General features: G+C 39.3%; 1 protein-coding gene across 1 annotated transcript; it reads left to right on the plus strand.

Annotated features, from left to right (window-relative positions):
- Positions 1-989: 989 nt before the first annotated feature.
- On the plus strand, positions 990-8,187 carry LOC306842344 (deoxycytidylate deaminase-like). Its single transcript, XM_079372534.1, has 6 exons — positions 990-1,098; positions 1,758-1,857; positions 2,723-2,858; positions 3,616-3,732; positions 4,842-4,938; positions 6,739-8,187. Exons 1-6 carry the CDS (start codon positions 1,058-1,060, stop codon positions 6,821-6,823), a joined length of 576 nt encoding a protein of 191 aa, XP_079228660.1. The 5' UTR covers positions 990-1,057; the 3' UTR covers positions 6,824-8,187.
- The last annotated feature ends 12,367 nt before the right edge of the window (positions 8,188-20,554 follow it).

Here is a 20,554-nt window from a genome sequence, read left to right on the forward strand (position 1 = left end):
TGGTAATAAAATGGAAAATTGCTTAGAGTGTTTCTTACTTACTTACCACAGCCTTCACACATAGGCCATGCGCAATCAGGCAATATACAGTATAATGGAAAAAAAACAATGACAATTTCTTTGATGAACTTTGGTTTTCACAGGAATAATATGAGATGCTAAGCAGGGCAATGAGAGTGCATGCTGTTAGACGAGCCTGTCAGAAAGGTTTCCTACTGTCAGTGCAAAATGTTCACATTTTGAGCTACTGCTGCAGTTTGTCAACATTCAAGGGCCCCTTACTGGCCTGAGGCCCCAAGCAGTTGCCTGCCTTGCCTGTTGACAAACAGCTCCTCTGGCCTGAGGTTCAATAGCTGATAAATAAAATAAAGCAAGATTAAAAATGTATATATTATTTACCTGCATGTCATTAATTAAACTAGTAATCTTTAGAGCTGAAGTTAGGGTTGAAACAACAGCACCAAAAAGCCTTGATGCTCCAAAGAACATTTGAGCAAAAAGTTGATGTAGGTTCTGTGCAATATGTGAATGAATAAAAAGTATGTGAACATTAACAAAACATATTTTGACCCTCATGTGATGTCGATTCTGACATCAAGTCGGGCACCAAATATTCTTTCCGATTTTCCGAGTTGTTGCGACTTGAGCAGGCGTTCATGTCCATTTTAAAACTTGGGCATTCGTTTTTCCGATTTATCTGACAGTACATGAATGCAGCAATACACTGATGAACCAATGGAACGAACGCTGGAACTGAAGAGGAAATTAAGCCCCCGAATTTACCTGATCAGGCAGGACAAACCTACGTTCATGTTGTTTTTACATAACTTAAACAGAGTGTGTGACTTTTGGAAGGAAAGGCAACACTTGTCGTATCACTATAGTATTAATTGTGCTCATTTTTTCAATAGCTTAGCTTTTATTGTGTGCTCCTGGCAGACCGAATTCAGGGCATAGAATAGTGTTAAAAACGCGCGGGAGAATTCTTCCGGCTTCGTGTTGACATGAGAGCGGCGTGTCTCAGGCGTCGACCATCTTCAGAGTTTAAACTGGGAGGATGGAGGACAAGCAGCAGAAGGAGGCTGCTCTTCTGAACGGGTAAAAACTTCAATCTCTGACACACTGATCAAGTGTTCAGTCAACAAACATTTACATGTGTAAATAACATATTCAAAGAGTTAGACTTTACATTGTTTGTGATGTTGGAGGAAGAATGTGTCTCATGTTTTTAAACAGTCCACAGAAGTACAAACATTTAAATATTTACTAAACATTCACTGTATTTAATGACGTCAGTCTTTAAATACACAAGTGAAGATTTTCATTCTTACATGTGATCATATTGTCTTGCATTAAATACCCTACTTAACCTGCATTATTTCTCATGTCCACAAGTGTTAAAAGCAGTCTGATTGTGAAGTCTGTGATTAAATGTTCCTACTTGGAAGTAGATTTATTCCTTCAGTAAACATCTTCTTCATGAGTTAATGACTCAGTCTGTTGTTTCAGGTCTTTTATCATTTATCATCATGATCTTAGTTTAATAACTGATCCTGAAGAGTTCTTTAAAGTGCAGTCTGCTCCCTGATAGAGAGGAGACTCCTGGCCTGATAAACATTCAGCCTCTTCTCATGACATGACTCTTTTATTCGTGTTTTGTCACACATGTTTAGACAAGCTGAATTCAAAGGTGCAGACGCTGCGTTCACGTGTTTATCTGACGCTGCGTTCACGTGTTTGTCTGTGTTCATCTGCAGCAGCACGAGCAGAAAGAGAGAGGACTACCTGGAGTGGCCCGAGTACTTCATGGCTGTGGCTTTCCTGTCTGCACAGAGGAGTAAAGACCCCAGTTCTCAGGTGTGTGTGTGTGTGTGTCTGTGTGTATCCATCGATGTGGATCAATACTGCGATTGGTTGAAACATGATCAAATCAAATGGATGGAAAGTCAAAAATGTCATCTTTTAAACCTCTTTAAAATACGCCTGCTCTCCGTCATGCCGGGTGTCATCGTGAACAGCTGAGATAAAGATGTTAAAAACGCCGTCTCTCAGGATCAACACGGCGGCTGTGTGCAGATGTGTGTTGTTCTTGTGAGTGGGGCGGCTGTGGCTCAGTGGTACACTTGGTGGACTCTCAACCAGAAGGTGAAAGGTTTGATTCCCAGCGTCTGCAGCGACATGTCTCACATGACGCCTTATCAAGACACTGAACCCTGAACTGCTGATTAATTCTTATTTGTCGACTTTGTGTCAAACAACAATCGAACTTTTGTCCATAGAAATGATGTACATGAACGGCCCTGCGTAATGTGTGTTTATACACAGTGTGTGTGTTTATACACAGTGTGTGTGTTTATACACAGTGTGTGTTTATACACACAATGTCTTTTTTTGTTTTATCGTAGACTTTGAATACAGACGCCTCTATATGAGCTACAAAGATTCCTGGATGATGAACCTCCGTGTTCGTCTCAGCAGCTTGTAGAATCCACACAGAGCGTCTGTAATAGTAACGTGTGTGTGTGTGTGTGTGTGTGTGTGTGTGTGTGTGTGTGTGTGTGTGTGTGTGTGTGTGTGTGTGTGTGTGTGTGTGTGTGTGTGTGTGTGTGTGTGTGTGTGTGTGTGTGTGTGTGTGTGTGTGTGTGTGTGTGTGTGTGTGTGTGTGTGTGTGTGTGTGTGTGTGTGTGTGTGTGTGTGTGTGTGTGTGTGTGTGTGTGTGTAGGTGGGCGCCTGTATCGTGAACCAGGAGAATAAGATCGTGGGGATCGGTTATAACGGGATGCCAAACGGCTGTGATGACGACCTGCTGCCGTGGTCCCGCTCTGCAGACGACCGGCTGGACACCAAGTATCCCTACGGTGAGGTCTGATCTGTGTGTGTGTTTACTACATATACGAGGAAGCCATATTTCTTTCCCCCCCACGTTAAAGTCTGATGCTTAAAACATCCAGACCATCATCATCATCAGACTCATTTAAAGAAACAACTTTGCTTTTAGTCTGTGAAAAAGTGTTAAAGTTGTATCGATGTTAACAGGAAGCTGTCGTTCAGTTATAATAAGTGTTTAAAGCCGGTTTAAAATAAAAGTCCTCTCTCATCCTGACGTGTCCATGTCTCCAGTGTTCACTTCATATTTTCAACATGATCCACTTTTAAAGACTTTGTGTATGATCTGTGCTGCAGTGTCACATATTGGCCAGTAGAGGGCGGCAGAGGACAATAAATGAAGAAATCTGTCTTCATTAATCTGCTGTTGTCAGGTCGACTGTCCGTCTGTCTCTTAGTGCTCAGGTTCAACTGTGACAGAAAATAAATGATCTTCTAAGAGTTTCTCTTCTGCTGGATCCTGAGAATAAAAAAACACATTTAATGCTGTGATAGTATCCGAACAGTAAGACGCCTCAGCCTGCTAAAGAGTCTTTGATCACAGTTCAGGAGGTCTGTTCCTCTCTAAAGCTTTATTTGTCTCTCTCTCTCTCTCTCTCTCTCTCTCTCTCTCTCTCTCTCTCTCTCTCTCTCTCTCTCTCTCTCTCTCTCTCTCTCTCTCTCTCTCTCTCTCTCTCTCTCTCTCTCTCTCTCTCTCTCTCTCTCTCTCTCTCTCTCTCTCTCTCTCAGTGTGCCACGCAGAGCTGAACGCCATCATGAACAAGAACAGTGCGGATGTGAAAGGCTGCAGCATGTACGTGGCTCTGTTTCCCTGCAACGAGTGTGCCAAGCTCATCATCCAGGCAGGTGTGTGTTTACAGCAAACGCACACACACACACACACATTTTATATTGTTTCAAGATGGCAGCTCAACAGAAGACTTTGGCCCCCTCAGAGCGATGGGGCCCGTCAGCTGATACGAGGTATGTCTGAGGGGTTTTTTTGTTTAAAGAAAAGTTGTCGCTACGATTATCTTACTGATCCTGATCGAGTCAAAGATTGGACGATCAGGTCAGACTGCCTCTGATTGGCTGAGAGTCACATTCAGTCTGGACAGTAAGATGATCCAGCACAGCCATGAGCTGCTTTTCCTCAAAACCCAAACACTTTCATATTTGACAGTCTTGATTCAAACTTCAGAAGGTGATCCTTTAAAGTCGAGCGAGTTCCATAACTTCAACGCTCGCAGCATTGAGACCAATGAGAGCAGTCTGACACCTCGCACTCAGCTCGCACTGTCAGTTGTATAAATCTTCACATGATGTGTCTGCTCAGCCCGGATCTCATCCGGACTGTTTTTCTCATTTTCCATTTTTCGCTGCACAACAAACAGGAGAGCCAGTTAAAATGATGTTTATGGTCTTTTTTTTTTTTTTCCTCTGAAATCACGTGTGATCACGTGAGTCTCTGTGAGATCTCGTGTCTCGTTCCTACTCGAGCAGGTGTGTGCGCTCCTTCTCCCTCAGTCTGGCCGAGTCGTCTCCCTCGAAACTGCACATTTATAAAATGAGTTAAGATGTGACGATCACGTGGTGTAGAGAGAGAGAGAGAATCTGGATCTTTCTTTTTACAGCGCTGTACTCAACATAGTTACATGTCCAAAAAGTACAGAAGAAAACTGAAGAGTGACAATAAAGCGCTCATAACTCCCTCTGTTGATTTGAGGTTTTAAATGCCTCCTTCTACAGAGCAGCATTGAAACCACTTCGGTCTTCACTGTCATGTTGGTGCATGTGAGCAGCTTTTCTTTCTGATACGATAAAAAGTTAGTTCCTCTCATTGTCTCCAATAAATGAAGCTCTGAATGTGACAGCATGAGCTCTTCCTCACTATGACGATCTCTTCTCTCTCTCCTCCTCTTCAAAGAATAAAAGCAGAAAGACGTGTCACGCTGGTGTTTCCTCTCTCTGTCCAGGTCTGAAGGAAGTGATCTATCTCTCTGATAAGTACCACCACACGCCGGAGATGGTCGCCTCCAGGAAGCTGTTGAGCATGGCAGGAATTCAATACAGGTGAGTCAACGACTCTGCGTCCTTACCTCAAAGAAAACACTCTCCGATACACGGGGGACGTCTTTTCTTCATGAGACGCCCAAAGGACTCAAAATGTGCCGACCTGCGAGTCTGAAAGGAAAAGACTACAACTCCCCTCATCCGTCTGGACGGCACGGCACGCTGCGTCGCCTGTCGCTCTCTGTGAGATGATAACACTACAGTCTGTAATTTCCTGTTCCTGGATCAGCCTGAGTCCCGGTCCGTCCATTACAATTTCCTGTGGATGGATGTAAGTCAGGGGAAGCTGGGCTAGCTTAGCTCTGATCTTAGCAAGACGCCGTCGCTTTAAAATACCTTCTTTTCTTTTTTTTTTTTTTCACTTTGCAGGATGAAATGTGACTTTTTTACCTTTTATCTTTTCAGTTTAAATGCATAGTTATAATAAATACCAAGGAAACAGCGATCTATAACGCCGGTTTTTCACAAGCACAAAAGTCATGGATATCCTCAGATTAAGCTGCATGTACCAAACTAACATTTCTGCATGAAGCCAGAGTGACCTGATGTGATCCGTTTATATCATCCTTTTTAAAAGTCATTTCACACTCACAGAAAACTCCTGACAGGAGGAGCGGTTTGTGTGAAGGCAACAAGCTGCAATTAGTCCTCGGAGTTTCTCTACCACGACCCCCTGGTGTTTTTTTAAATTTTATTTTTGCGTGTATGTTGAATGTGGTTGTTGCTTTTCTAATCCTTTTTAAATCGATCTTAACTCGGATATATAACACTCAGAGTGTGAGGTCTCTGGGAACTTTCCGGAGGAGCTGTGTGTAACACAACCAGCCCTTTCCTGGTTCTCCTGCCACACACATGAAGTCCGAGTGAGGACGCAGCGGCGTATTTTCCAGAGAACAGACTTTAAACGAATAAGAGGGGAGAGGGGTTTTACATCCTGTGATCTCTGCACGACGCATCACCTGTCTGCACGACGCCTCTACCATAGAAGTGCACTTCATTAAACGGCAGCATTCATTTTCTGTTTGAATGTTCTTCCCCTCACTGTAGCTGAAAATGTCCCGTCGCACTAATCACAGCACTGATATTATATTACAGCATCGTATACCCGACCTCCTGAAGTTATGGAGATCTTGTCAGGAGTGCATGCCTGAAATGTTCCTGAGTTCATTCTGTGTGTTCACACATGCACCCAAACAGATGAGCTGCACGAGTGAACTTTAAAAACAGCTGAATTATTCACCCTGACTTTACCCCGAGTGTCTCCTGCCAGCCTCTTACATCCAAATTAAACGTCGCAAAAATGTCGTCATAGCGTCACACTTGACCCGCCTGCCATCTTTGATGCAACATTAAGACAGCTGCGTTTATGTCTATTATGTTTATGTCCAACAGAGAGGAACTTGACGCTGTGAGAGACGTGTGATGACTCGGGGAGAGTTTAGGGGCAGCCTGCAAAGAAACCTTCTTTTCAGTCGTGCACGTGCAGCTGTAGTTTTGTCCCACGTGTTAAAAGGGTCTGTGAATGCAACCTTCCTCATGAACACACATCCCTCATCAAGTCCTGTTCGTTTGTTAAAGAGGCTTTAAAGTCTCTCTCTCTCTCTCTCTCTCTCTCTCTCTTCCCCCCCCCCCCCCCCCCCCCCCCCCCCCCGACATTGTGAGGATGTGTTTGTGTGGGGGGACGGATGGGATGAAAGTGCGACGTATAAAGACCTTCATCCTCCTGCATGTTTTTCTTCCGTGTTTTTCCACGCCTGACTTTGTGTGTGTGTGTGTCGTGGTTTCTCTGTGTTCTTGCAGGCAGTTCGAGCCCAAGAGGACTGAGATTGTCATTGATTTTAATTCCATTAACCACCCTGGAATGCTGAGCGGCGCGACCAAGTGAAAAAATGCAAAGAGCCCACCTTGGGGAGCTGCTGAGCGAGGAGAGGAAGAGGAGGAAGTGGGACGAGATTGAAAGGGACTTTGATGCCTCGTTCCTGCAGGTCTTCTTGTCCCCTGCTTTGTCCAAAGAAAAACTGAAGGACACCTCGACTTTGGTGTCTTTTGATATTTTGATGAACCGGATATTCAAGATAATTTCACGCCTCACTCTTTGTGGATGTTGGTGGTGGAGGTGCTTTTTTTTTTTTTTTTAACCTCCCTTTGGGCTTAAGGAAACAGGAGGCTGTTAATGTTTGGTGTTTGTGGATCAGATGGTCTCATGTCTGCACACCTGTCCTTTCTTTCTCCTTTAAACAAGTTCACAGAGTCAGAAGAGGCACCTTCACATTTTATCTGACCTTTAATGTCAACGCTGGAACTTTCCACTAAATCTTTTTATTTTACAAACGGGGAGAAGTTACGTCTTGATTTGACTTCAGGTTTTTTCTTGTATTTTTAAACCCGGGCCCTCTTTTTTATTTTTTGGGGTCTTATTGACTAAAAAGTACCAAAAATATGAATCTGATTTAAAGTTACTGCTCGAGTAAAAAATAACCAATTTTTAAGCTTTGATACAATTTTAACAAAAAGCTAAAAATATTAAAACCAGGTCAACAAAAACTCCTCTAATGTTGGGTCACTTCTTGTTTCTCATCACTAAAAATTGCAAACTCCTGCCCGAGGTCTAAATTACACAAAGACAACAGCAATGGTTAACGATCTGTAATCCTTATTTTTTCTTTTTTCTTTCAAGCTTTTATTTTTATTTTTTTATTAGTGATCATTAAAATACAGCCACTGTATCGTTTTTAAAATGTATCAAAGTAATCACAATGTGTACAACGTCAGGGCCGAGGATGTCCACTGACGGCTGTTTGAAGGCAGCAGGTTGTCACAATATTGGGCACTTTTGAACACCATATGTTTTGAAACAATATGATCACTAATAGAGTGATCAGTAAACAAAGAGTAAATATGCTTGAAGGAGATGACAGATCTTCAGTCAAAAGACAGAAAGCAGCGAGAGTCGGTTCAAATAGAAAAGTCAGCTGACGACTTCTAAGATTACGTTTTCGTCTCTTTCAAACAGAAGTGTTTTTTTCAGTTGCTATAATGAAGCTCCGTCGTCATAACCTTGTGTCCATTCATGGTGATTTAGAAGCGGCTAATACTGGTGAAATCACACGCACACATTTGAGCTGGTTTTGAAACATGTAACGGTATCCTTTGATTTTTACTAGACTTGTATAGAAGTTGTACATCTGGTGTCGTGCTCATCCTTGTTGTCGTCATGCAGCTGAAGCAATAAACCTTTTTGTTCATGGAGTTGGTGTCTTCCTGGAGACGGACGTCCCGGCTGATTGTGGTTCAAAGAATCCTCTAGAACAAAGCCGTCTCTCTCTGGAGGGACTCTTCCCGTTAATGTCAGACGCTCGGAATAACGGTCCTGTTTAGACGACACGTCGAGCCCAGTTACTGCGGTTATTCTGTTACAGCCTGTTTGACTGGCAACACTTTCATCATGTAAACCACTAAATAAGTCACTTTTCTTTTGACCCAGTTTGAAAAATGTAAAACTTCATTCAAGCGGTTAGAAGAAAGGAAAAAGGACTCGTTCTCTTTTCATAGATGATATTTTTGTTTAAAGGATGTTTTTAATGTATTCGTCCTGGGGGAGAAACTGAGTGTAGTTAAATGTGTTTAACCTTGAGGAGTTGCTTCCTCCTTCAGACGGAGGTGTTTTCAAAATGTCTTTTTGTACCTGCAGAATCTTTTTATCATCACGCTAACGGTTTTCATTCACTGAGATCGAGTTTGAGCTCTTTACTGCCTGCAAACAAGCTGAACACTAAAGTGTGCGACGTGCTGTTTACATGACGTGTACCATCTACTCTGTGTATGGACTTCATCTGTGTTCAGTCCCTAACCCTAACCCAGTCCTGTCTTCTTACTGTTCTTTGTACACGTCTGCTTTGAGAGCGGCAGGAGGTAATAAAACCTGGAGACACGAAGCATCGACTGTTCATTTATTATCAGACTAGTGTCGTCATGATGGAGGTGGGGAATAAAATCAAGATTCTTCTCTTCTGGGATTTTAAGTAGATTCATAACTTTCAAAAGTCTATTTTTGTTTTGCTAGTCAGTCCCTCCCTGCTAAGTGCTAAGGCTAGCTCTTTGAAACTCTCACCTTTTCGCTGCTCCATAGAGACGGGACGGGCGTACAGCGTTTTTCTTCTCGGCGCGTTAACACTCCCGAGCTCACAGATTCTGCCCAGAAAAAAACGCAAATTCATCAAGTGTCACAAATGACACCTAAAAGTATGTACTCATTAAAAAACAGACTTTGGATCGAATTGTGAGACACCTATAGTTTCACAGCCCGACTTCATGATATATTTTTAAACCTCAACATCATTCTAGTGAAGATCAAACATAGGGATACTTATCTGATACCACATCATCAACAATAGCAGTTCAAGGCTCCCAGTATTTAAACACGTTTATCAGAAAGTACAGATTAACTCCTGAACAAAGGTTTCCTACTGTGTGTGTGTGTTTATATACGTGACTGCATGAAGACATCGAAATGAACACTAATGTTTTAGTTTAAGAGTAATGAAAAAATCTCACAAATGTCCAACACTTGATTCTGTATAACACTTTGTGAAGAAATTCTTAGCTCTGCAGCAATTCACAAACCTAACAGAGCAGTATTACCCCGAGAATCTGATATGGTTCAAAACTTGTTATAAAATGTAGATGTTTATTTCCTATTATCACAATGTGAATGCATACACCATAAAGGGTTAAAATATCTCTCTCTCTCTCTCTCTCTCTCTCTCTCTCTCTCTCTCTCTCGCTCTCTCTCGCTCTCTCTCGCTCTCTCTCGCTCTCTCTCGCTCTCCCCCTTCTGCTGTTTTCGAACATAAATGTCAGGTTTGTATTTTATTTCAATTCTAGGTGTTCAAATATTCCATCTGCACGCTGTTGTTTGACATTCAGCTCGCAAAATATTCATGGAAACATAATGGACACATTATTTCATTGTTTTCCATGTGCGTGCGCACACACACACACACACACACACACTTTGTACATTTAGTATTAGACATTTTTGCAGACATACCTGCACACTGAGGCCCATTTCATCGTTGGATTGATTTGATGCTTGTTTTGGAACATCGTTTACATCGATACACAGTAATCATTAGTCTGCACCAGAGCACACACACACACACACACACACACACACACACACACACACACACACACACACACACACACACACACACACACACACACACACACACACACACTGAAATCACCTCCACTGAGTACGTGTGCTCAGGCTTTGTAGTGTTTCAACTCCTTTTTTCAGAAGGTAGCATACTTTATAATATAAGTACAAAAACTTTGGGGACACAAAGCTCATTAAATACGACGACATTCATCAAAACAGTTTCAAAAAGGCCTTTTTACCGTGTTCTCAAACCTTAACTATGAAGGCTGAATGCTAAATTACATTACAAGCTTTATTGCAGACAGAGGTCCATATCATATATCATACACATACATAATAAATAGTATAAAAAGGAGATGCAAAATACATAGGAAATCACATATTAGCCTATATAACAAGAACGATCATAGCTGTAGTCTCTAGTTGTCCTATCAAAGTGAAACTGGGATAAGATGAGGAAGAATGTGGATAGATAAACCTGTTTTAATGTCTGATAAAAAGCTGAAAATGGCGTTGGAGTTGGAGTCTGCCCTTTGTCTTTTCTTAGTGTAACAAGAATAGAAGAGGCGCTTCCCATTTCGACAGCGATTATTACCCCAAACGTAGCGGTGATGGCCAACGCCGATGACCTTTTTGTCGTGTCAGGGCCTTAAACTATCAAACAGCAGGACACAAAACAGCACAAGAGCTTTAATGAAAGTGTTTGTGACGGTTTCCACCGAACCACGCCAAATTCTTTTCTCATGTACAGACATAGGGACCAGGGAACGGTCATTTAGAAAGCACATTAAAGGGCAACTTAGAAAACACCTTACTGAGAATTTCTGACAGTGATTTAGTAACATGTAACCAAACGGACTGCACCTCAGGACACTCCCAGAACATAACCTAGACCACCTTGTGAACAGAATTCACATAGAGGAGATGAAATGAACTGAAGACTATATCTAGTTATACTGCAGGTGTAAAATAAGTCCGGTGCACAAATCTTAAATAATGGATTGGTGATTAGGATTCTTTGAGGTCTGTTTAATATTCCTCCAGATACTTTCCCAAGCTGTCTTAGGAGACGGGGGACTATATTCTTTTTACCAGCTTGTTTGAATTGACTTTTCTTTATCTGGCCTGTGTTTCTCAAGATGAGCATATTGAGCATAGTCGGTCTTGTTTAGGAACTGTCTAAAAGCTGTAAAATGCAAACCATCGCTCAGATTTGCAACCACTGACAGCAGAAACCACCACACTGGAAATCCTGTCTCACCCAGACTTTCATCCTAATGACAGGCTGAGAGCTGGAGCTGAGGCGGGTTTTAAAGCTCCCGACAAACCACTACAGCGTGCCAACTTGTCCGTCAGGTCACTTGCCTAACTATGGTTTATAAAATCAAAATGTATGCATCATCAAAAATAATCAACCCTGGGGCACTGGTGTCGCAGTGGTTAGTGGGCGCATCCCATATGTCAATGTTGATCCCCATTCTCTCTCTCTGATTTCCGTCTCTATCCCCTGTCCTATCTCTCCAATAAAGGCCAAAAATAAATCTTTAAAAAAAATAAAAGATCAACCCTGTACATGTGTGCCCATGAGGACAATAACTAACCTGTCCCATATTGTTTTTGTACCTTTGTACCAGGATGTAATAGTAAACATTTCTGATGTATAAACTGGCTTTCTTTGTCTTCTCTTGGGATCGATATCAAGCTGCTCAGAGCTGCTCCTAGAGGTCTGGAGTCATCAGTTGCGATGACTGAATTCATCCATCCATTTTCCACTGCTTAACCGGGCCCGATTCGTGGGGGCAGCAGACCAAGCAGAGACGCCCTGACTTCCCTCGCCCCAGACACCTCCTCCTCCTCTTCTGGAGAGACTCCGAGGTGTTCCCAGGCCAGCCGAGAGACATAGTCTCTCCAGCGTGTCCTGGGTCTACCCCGAGGCCTCCTCCCAGCGGGACATGCCCGTAAAGAGACTGAACACTGTTACTGTGTGTATTTGATTAGAAATAATACAGTGTGTATTTGTATGGATACAAACAGTTGTTAGGCTGACTGACAGCAGGCCGTGATCAGCTGATGTCGAAAGGACGTCTCTGGTGGGAGGGGCTAAGATGCACATGGAGGAAGCAACTTGTAGGATTGTATGTACTCGATGCAAATAAGGGAACCAGGAAGCAGCTTCAGGGTGCACCCAGCCACCCTATGGAGGAAGCCAATTGTATCCAGGATCTTGTTCTTTTGGTCATGACCCATAGGTGAGGTCAGGAGTGAAGATTGATCCGTAAATCGAGAGCTTCGGCTTTCAGCTTAACTCTTTCTTGACCACGACGGACCGATACAGCAACCACATGGCTGCACTGTATCGGAAGAATGACTGAATCCAATTCAATTCAATTAAAAAAAACTTTATTTGTCCCTGCAGGGCAATTTAAAGTGTTTCTCTTAGTTGATCTATTTTGTTGTTGTTTTCTACATACTTTTTCATCATCAAGCAATTTAAAGTTACTGTATTTGTTTGGATTGTTGTTAGTGTTTTGGAATTGGTGCAGTATCTAAAGTGGAATTCTGTTTTCTAAACAGAAATCAGTATTGGCACATTTGGCTATTGTAGGCTGCCATAACTAAATCAACACTGACTTGTGACAATGCTGAACGTCCTGGCATGTATTTGACTTTGCTGCAGATGTATTTGGACAAACTTTGTTGTGACACGTTTTTTTGAGTGTGTGTTATTTTTATTAATAAAAAAAAGCACGCTGGAGAGTAAAGAGGTAAAGTCATTAAATTAGAAGGCTGGAGGTTTGAGATAGCAGCAGGAACGTGGGAAATTTGAGTTTGTGTTTTTATTTTTGTGAATATTAGCAGAACTAAAACATAGCTGTTGTTTTCTTTTTAAAATTATTTTGACATTTGTTCTCTTGTTCCCAGAGATGAACATTTTGGCGTGACACACCCTGTGGTGAGTGTTTGTGTCTTAATGTTTTCACAGATCGCTGAACAGGAGTTCACTGACAGGCTAGATAAGTGTGGGCATGTATTGAAGCGCCTCGGGGTGTGAAGTGTGCAGAGAGCCTGAAATCTAGAATCCACACTTGCATCCCTCCCACTGGTATAATATTTTCATTTTGTCCAATGAGCCGTTAAAATATTACTAATGAACTGAGCCGCCACCAGCTCCAGATTTTAACCTCATGTTGAAAACCACTGTCTGCTGAGACACATTAAGCACCTTCTGCTCGGCTGCACTTTGATTTTGGCCACTAAACAAAAAGTGAGAGGCTGAAAGTACGCAAACACAGAGAGTGGGGACAATCGAATCACATGCTGTATTAGGCAGGGTCATAGGAGAGAAGAACAAAGCAGGAGGGGTGAGGCGCTCTTAGGGGCAGAGGGAGGATGAAGAAGTTCGAGTCATCGACAAAATAAATGACACCACAAAGTCATGATCGTATTCTCAGTTAAGCAACTTACTCAGGATGTAAACACATAATGCAGATACATGAACATGAGCTAAGGAAATATTCTTAAAAAATAAAAAAACTTAAAGCTTTATTTCCTCTGCTTCTGTAGGAACTATCCATCTGCTTATAGTTTCCTAAAGAGCCAACTCCTTCCTGCACCCTTGTTTGGATGAGCATGAGGGGCCGTAAAGTCTGTGTTTCATTATGGCCTTTCCATGTATCCTCCTCTCACATAGCCTATATGTACATTCTTTAAATGTGTGTATGTGAGAGGAGAATATAAGGAGAAAAATAAGTATGTGAATGTATGTTTGAGTAAATATGTATGTGAGTGAATTAGATATTTGCTCAAGGAGATCTGTTTGTACTATGTACTATGTTAGTATGAATAAATGCATACATGTATGACTGTATGTTTATCTGATGTATTCATGTATGCATGAATAGATGCATGTGTGTGTGTGTGTGTGTGTGTGTGTGTGTGTGTGTGTGTGTGTGTGTGTGTGTGTGTGTGTGTGTGAGTGTAGGTTGGTGTTTATTTAAGTGCTTCTGTACAATTGAATGTATACATACATATATCTATTCTTATACATGAATGTACTAAATGTATTCATAAAATAGGCTATGTGTATACTAATGTATGTATGAAAGCAAACATGTTTGTTTGTCCATGTGGATAACAAGATTCATGAATGTTTGCATGTATGTACAGTATGCTGTATGCATGCTATGTATGTTTTAATATATGTATTTACTTATGTGTGCATGCTTGTTTTTTTCATGAATGTACGTTTGTCTAATGTATATCCTTCGTCTTGTGTTAGGGTCGGCACCGACCCGTTTTAGTTTTTAAATGCATAAAAGAACCACGTAACTTTTTTTTTTTGCATCAAGGCTTTTTGACTTTGTCAGGAATCTCTATTTCAACAAAATAAAACATTTTTTTTGGTTTTCACTAAATTGTAAAATGCTCTGGTTAAAATTATGACCTTGGTGTTGTTAGGGTCGGTTTTGACCCAGTTATAAAAATAAGATTATAAAGCAATAATTAGAGCCAAAATTGAACACACACTGACAGCCAGCTCCTCTTCCAATCATGTGAGCTTTAGGGGATTCTCATTTTACCTTGTTATCCAGTACAAAAACAAAACAAACAACGACAGGCATTTCCAGACATGTGAGGTCAATTCAGTATAGAGTTGGTGACTTGCAGAGTGCACATCTCCAATTTGCAGCATGCAAAAATGAAAAAAAGATTTACAGTGAAAGAAGTTCTGGATAATATTTTTGCTGAAAATGAGGGAGTGGACACAGAGCAGCATAGTGATACGGATGAACAGGTTTCTGAGGAGAAAGACAATGTGGAGTATCATCCAGAAGACACAGACACATCTGATGAGTCTGATGAGGAGTTCACCGGTGGTGAAGCTACTCCTGCTGAAAGATTCAAGTCCAAAAATGGTGAGATCTGTTGCAGCTCATTACATCATGATTTACATGGCAGGGTAGCTGCTGCAAATGTCATCAAAATGACCCCTGGAATCTCAAGGTTTGCTGTGACGAGAGTCACTGACATCAAGACATGTTTTGAGCTATTTATGCCATTGTCACTAAAAAGAGTCATCATTGCTATGACAAACCTTGAAGGAAAAAAAGTCCATGGCGACATGTGGAAAAACATGGATGAGGAATACCTGGATGCTTATATTGGTGTTCTTTTTTTTGCTGGAGTGTACAGATCCTGCAATAAGGCCACTGATAGTCTCTGGGATGCATCGACAGGTAGAAATATTTTCCAGGCAACAATGTCACTTCAGACCTTTCATATGATATCAAGAGTCCTCAGATTTGACAACCAGAGCAAGATCTGACAAGCTTGCCCCCATCAGGGATGTCTGGGACACATGGGTGCAGCTTCTTCCACTGATGTTCAACCCAGGGCCAGAGGTGTTGTGTTTTACAACATCCTCGATGTATCTGCATATAATGCATTTGTGTTGTGGACCCACATCCACCAAGTAATGGAAAAATAATAGTAAATATATATGGGTCGAAATTGACCCGTAACACCATAGATGTTACTATAGTTAAAATTATTAAAATGAAAAAATAAATAAAACAAATTTATTTAAGAGATGTGTTCTAATACCCCTCAGTAATAGTCAGGTAACACAACAACCTTTTATTTATTTATACAATTCTCTTGAGGTTCATTTTACCATTTTTTAAAATTGAAATCGAGGGGTATACTGACAAAAAAAAGGCCCAATGGCCCACACCAAAAATATTAAAACCAATATTTTCATGGATAAGGAAGCCTAACAAGGTAACCAAGAGATGAGAAACAAATTGGATGATAGATAATTGTTTTCAGTGTATTTTACAGCTGATTTAAGACATGGGTCAAAACCGACCCGTTAACATAAGAGATGGTAACAGAAAGCTAACACAAGACGAGGGATATATGTGTTCATGTATGTATGTATGTATGTATGTATGTATGTATGTATGCAGATCAAAATGAATATGACTGTATGTATGCATCTATATACAAAAAAAACATACTGTGTCCATTCTTACATTAAAAATTATTAATTGAGCCATTTGACAATAACTGCTGTAATTATAAATATTAGTCGTTCACATTTCTTTTTCATGATAGTGTTTATGCGTACATGTTTATAGATGACTTATTATCATAGCTTTATGTCGGGGGTCTATGAAAAAAAACATTTTTTACAAATAAAGACTAATGGACTGATTGTTTGACAGAAACATTTTTTATGAACACATTTATTATACTTTACTTCATGAATACATATACAGATTCAATCCAACAAACATCCTTAAGTTTATTAAGTTAAATACACATACGTGGATGCATACATACATACAAACTGTAGCAGTCAGGGTGCAGAGGCAACCTGCTGCACAGCAGAGGAAAAAAGGGGCGTGTCATTGAAGGGAAGAAAATTAGGAGTGATTGCACCTGGGGGAGGAGGTGAGATGGAAAAAGAGGAAAAAAGAGACAGACAGTGAAGAAGAGAGGAGAAAGGTGGAAAGGAGGTAAAGCCCTTTAATGTTTTTGTGGAGGTGCTGAACTTTTGGAGTTTTTGCCTTGATTCTCTGGATCTTTAAACCACTGTGGGTCCCACTGGGATTGTTGGGAGCAGGGATCTGCATGATCCAGTCGGCATGGATCAATTCATGTTTAAATGACTGGGAGAAGACGACTGTCAACTCAACCGCTCTACTCCAAAAAAAACCCTGGACAGGTGATATCCCCCCTCTCTCTCCTACCTCATCTCCAGACTTCCCCTGTTTTCCCAAACCAGGCTCCCCTTCCTTTTTACCCACTCAAAGATACTCACTCCACCACACACACACACTCCCCCACACACACCCACTCAGCTCTCAAGCCCCTTTTGCTTCATTAATGTATTTTTCATTTTTTGAACGGACATAAACTTTGGACTGTTTTTTGAGGGTTATAAAACCCCAAAGCGTTGGGACATTTTTGGTTATGTTGTGTTTCAAAAGTTATCCAAAGAATGAAATGGTTGTTTGTCCTGAATTTGTGTTAAATATATGGATTTCAACTTGATTTAATTTTGCTTCGTAGTGTGCTTTAATTTACTTTCATACAATGTATTGACGGACTTAGTGGTCTGTCTGGCGCCCAATTTAATACACCCTTAAGTTACGCTACAAAACATACATATATACACCAATACATACACACCTACATATATACATACATGCATACACATAAATATCTTCACACATATATACATATATATTTCATATATGAAAAAATACACTCATACATACATACATACAGTATATAGATATATACATACATACTTACATACCTTTATACATACATACAAACATACATAAACAAGCATATATATATAAAACTACATACGTATATACTCATATGAATACTAACACCCATACACATATAAATACAAACAGTACATCCAAACACTCTACACATACATGCATTTATACCTACATAAATTCAGTATATGAATACATACATGCATACACATACATACATGCATACATACATACATACATACATACATACATACATACATACATACATACATGCATACATACATACATACATATGTATTGCTTGTGATGTTTTTAAACCCTGTTTGTGAAGCACTTTGTGGCCCCTGCCTGCGAAAAGTGCTATATAAATAAATTTTACTTTACTTTACTTACATACATACATACATACATACCAACATACATACATACCAACATACATACATAAGCATATATATATATATATACATATAAAACTACATACATATATACTCATATGAATACTAACACCCATACACATATAAATACATACAGTACATCCAAACACTCTACACATACCATGTACACACAAACACGCACACATACATGCATTTATACCTACATAAATACAGTATATGAATACATACATGCATACACATACATACATACATACATACATACATACATACATACATACAAATACACATACATACACTGATACATAAACTGATACATACAAATACATAAATACAAATAAATACATAAATGATACCTAAATACATTCATGGACACATAAATATGTACTTACTTACATACATATATACACATATATAAACAGATCCATACAAAAACATACATACACATCTTTATATATACATACACACCTTTATACATACACACACATCGTCATCCATGCATACATACATACACATACAATAACATATAAAGACATACATACACATATACATACTGTACATCCATCCATACATAGATACACACCTGCATACTTATATACATAAACACATACATATGCAAATACATACATAGTCTCATGCAGTCGTTCATACATACATAGCTATATAAATACATACCTACATACATACCTTCATATATGCATACATACACATACAAGAATATATAAAGACAAACAAACACACAGACATACCTGCATACACACCTTCATACATATATACATACATACATACATACATACTGTACATCCATACATACTGTACATCCATCCATCCATCTATCCATGGATGTATACATGCATGCATACAGACAGACATGCACACAAATACATACCTACAAACATACCTGCATACATACATACATACATACATACATACATACATGCACGCACACACACACACACACACACACACACACATAAATACATACACACATACCTACATACATACATATATAAATACATACATACCTACTTGCATACATACATACACACACACACATAAACATACAAAGAATGCATACATACCTGCATACATACACTCAAACGTACACACCTTCAAACATACCTATATACATACCTTTATACATACTGTACATGCATATACCTGTAGATACATGCCTATATATTCATACATGCAACCATATACACACATACATACACACACATACAGACATGCCTACATACATACCTTCATACATACATACCTTCATACATACATACATACTGATACATACCTATGCACATACAAACAAACATACATACATACATACATACATACACACACACATACACACACATAAATAAATACACACATACATACACATGTAGATAGATGCCTATATACATATATTCATACATACATACACATACAGATATATATACATACACACATACATACAAATACATACCTACATATATAGATGCATACATACCCACTTGCATACATACATACACACACATACCTACATACACACACATACATACACATCCATAATAAATATCTACCTCCATATATACATATACATTCAAACACTCATACATACATTCTTTTATCCATCCATCCATACATACATACATACATACAGTACATGCATACATATACACACACATAACTACATACATATAAATACATACATACCTGATTGCATACATACATATCTTCATTCATACAAACATACCTACATACATACTGTACCTTCATAAATACTTAGATAAATCCATATCTATGTGCATACATACATACATATACACACACCTACATACATACATATACCTGTAGATACATGCCTATATACATATCTTCATACATACAACCATATACTGTACATACACAAATACATACATACACATACATACAGACAGACATTCCTACATACATACCTTCATACTACTTATATAAATAAATACCTCTGTACATACGTACATATATAAACATCCATCCATCCATACACACATACCTACATACATAAATATGTACATACATACTTGAATGCATACATACATGCCTACATACATACTCAAACATAGATACCCAAATACATACCTTCATACATACACACATATTTACACATACATACATACACCCATAGATACATGTCTATATACATACAAACACATTCCTACATATATACCTTCATACATATTTATATAAATACATACCTATGTACATAAATCCATATAAACATACAGTATATACATGCATACACACACACCTACATACATATGTACATACATGTACAGTATGTAGATACATCCCTATATAAAGTACATATCTTCATACATACATACATCTTTACATACATACATACACTCAAACATACATACCTACATACATACCTTTATACATACACCCATAGATACATACCTATATACATATCTTCATACATACAAACACATACCTACATACATACATATACCTGTACATACATGCCTGTATACATATCTTCATACATACAACCATATATATACACACATCCAGACATTCCTCCATACATATCTTCATACATACATACATACTTATATAAATACATAACTATGTACATACATAAAGATCCATTCATACATACATGCATTCACACATACATACACACATAAATACATACAGACATACCTACATACATATACATACATACCTAATTGCATACATACATACATATAAACATACATACATACACTCAATCATACATCTTCAAACATACCTACATA

This window comes from Symphodus melops (genome assembly GCF_947650265.1).
Source record: "Symphodus melops genome assembly, chromosome: 2".
NCBI lineage: Eukaryota > Metazoa > Chordata > Actinopteri > Labriformes > Labridae > Symphodus > Symphodus melops.

Excerpts from the sequence above, each read along its gene's own strand:
- LOC306842344 (XM_079372534.1), top strand. The coding sequence starts at position 1,058 with ATGGAGGACAAGCAGCAGAAGGAGGCTGCTCTTCTGAACGG. Across the intron at positions 1,858-2,722 it reads GTAAAGACCCCAGTTCTCAG|GTGGGCGCCTGTATCGTGAA; the intron begins GTGTGTGTGTGT and ends GTGTGTGTGTAG. Across the intron at positions 4,939-6,738 it reads ATGGCAGGAATTCAATACAG|GCAGTTCGAGCCCAAGAGGA; the intron begins GTGAGTCAACGA and ends GTGTTCTTGCAG.